The sequence below is a fragment of the Coptis chinensis genome, chromosome 9 (genome assembly GCF_015680905.1).
Source record: "Coptis chinensis isolate HL-2020 chromosome 9, ASM1568090v1, whole genome shotgun sequence".
NCBI classification, from domain to species: Eukaryota; Viridiplantae; Streptophyta; class Magnoliopsida; order Ranunculales; family Ranunculaceae; genus Coptis; species Coptis chinensis.
Genome location: NC_141464.1, coordinates 5,251,794 through 5,253,833, shown reverse-complemented (window position 1 = coordinate 5,253,833; position 2,040 = coordinate 5,251,794). Strand labels below are relative to the sequence as shown.

General features: G+C 37.9%; 1 protein-coding gene across 1 annotated transcript; it reads right to left on the bottom strand.

Moving 5' to 3' along the window:
- Positions 1–806: 806 nt before the first annotated feature.
- Positions 807–1,229, bottom strand: LOC147474511 (uncharacterized). The gene has a single exon (XM_086585101.1). The coding sequence runs from the start codon at positions 1,227–1,229 to the stop codon at positions 807–809; it is 423 nt and encodes a 140-aa protein (XP_086441227.1).
- Positions 1,230–2,040: the final 811 nt, after the last annotated feature.

The following is a 2,040-nucleotide window of genomic DNA, read 5'->3' as shown; positions in this document are numbered from 1 at the left end:
TGGTAGAGCATCACGGGCCAGAGGCCAGGGCACCCACTAGCTTCACATAAGTTGGCCACTAAGAAGGAGCCCTCTGATATGTTGCAATTTCTTAATGGTATTAGTCATATCTGCTAATCTAAGGTTGGTTTTCATGTTCTTGTTCAAAAAATTTATTGTCCATAAATTTTCAGCCCCTGAATTATAACATGAGCATAGAGTGGCCTTCCTCAATATTCCACTTCCTTGAATCTTTGTATGATCGAGTGGCATCTGTTACTTCCAATATTTCACTCACACTGTGATATCTCAGTTTCAAGTTATGTTAGACAACAGTATGTAATATGATCAACACGTACTAGCTGTACAGTCGCCCAATACTGCCTTGTCTAAGCTCGAACTCCACTGTACGGTGTGTATTTCCTCTAAAGTTATTACATTCAGTGCGCGAAAAACAGTCCACAAAACTATAGTTCCCGATGATCTTGCTAAAATATTATAGGCATATGTAACACATGTATGCATGTCATACGACACGCGCATAGGGCTGTACAAAACGGATGACTAGTGCTTTTTTTTTTTTTTCAAATTAATCATTTTTTTTTTATGGTGAAGGCCCATGAGGAATTCACAGGCTCTATAATTCATTTATTATTTAGAAATTGGTCTAAAAAACTATTACAAACTTCCAGTTCAATAGGAAACTCCCTATGCCATGCTCATTTAGCAAGTTTATGAGCATAAACATTACAAGTTCTGGGAGTAAATCTAAACAAAAGAGAATTGAAACTACTTGAAACAGAAGAAATATATAGCAAAGCTTGGTTTCAGGTCCAGGAGGATGCTTCCACTATGTCTCCATAAGCTTGGATTATAGTTTTGGCATCACCTTCCAAAATGGCTTCCTTCCATTGCTTCTGCATTGCAAACATTACTGCTAACTCTGCTGCAAGAACTTCTGCTTCACTAGGAGAAGTGGCTTTGACTTTGCTGACCGTTCCTCCCAAAAAAAAACCTTCACTATTCCTGCCAACCACAGCTAAACAGGCATGAGAACTCTCTCTATTAAAACTAGCATCAAAGTTTAGTTTCACCCATCCAGGGGGTGGCTTTATCCAACTCAAATCAGAAGTAGTAGGATTAGTATCATCTTCCATGATATATGGTATATCATCTTCTTCAGGGAAAGCTAGATTCCAATCTTGATAAGTAGAATAAGCTTGATGCAAAACTGACTGTTGACTAGGCATAGCTCTTTGAAATCTTTTTTTGTTTCTGGCTTGCCATATAGCATCCAAGATGGCACGTAGAAAAGCCGCGTAGGATTAAAGAAACCTATATAAGTGGGTTTCTTTAAATTCATGCAGAAGGATAACTAGTTTATCACATTAAAATCTTCCACTTCAGTTCTAAGACCAAAGCTAGATAAAAATCATATTCCTCTAGACCATGAACACAAGAAGAAAAGCTGGTATAAACCTCTGAAGTATTGTTACAAAAATAACACATGGGATCAATATTTAAGTGGTGAGCCACAAGGACTTCGCCCGTAGGAAGGATGTTATGAGAAGCCTTCCATATAAAATTCTGAACTCTCAAAGGGACTTTGAGTTTCCAAATCTGAGTATATATCTTGGGAAATCACTGGAAGAGGCGTTTGAAGCCTTATTCCTGATGGTGAGGGCGGTCTGATAGGCTGACTTCATTGTAAAATTGCCTTTTTTAGTGAATTGCCATATAAGGTCATCGAGGAAACTTGGACTTGCTTTAATGGATATGATGGCACTCTTTATAGATGGAGGCAGACTTTCGAGAAGAGCTATATTCCAATCACTATCAGGGAGAAGGGCATCCCAAATAGTCACAATTGAATAATTAATGCTCTCTACCCAATGCTTCAGAGGCTTATACTTGTTAAATTGCATGTTAGTGGTGATGCTAGGAGAGTTGTGACATTGATATATTGAAAAAAACCAAGAATAAGAACAATGGAGAATAATAGAGATCGATTGATTGAGAGAGTTGGGTTGGAGAGATTGATTATGGTTAGAGAGTTATTGA

What these genes read in the sequence shown, in the direction of transcription:
- LOC147474511 (XM_086585101.1), bottom strand. Translation starts at nt 1,229, where the DNA reads ATGCCTAGTCAACAGTCAGTTTTGCATCAAGCTTATTCTACTTATCAA.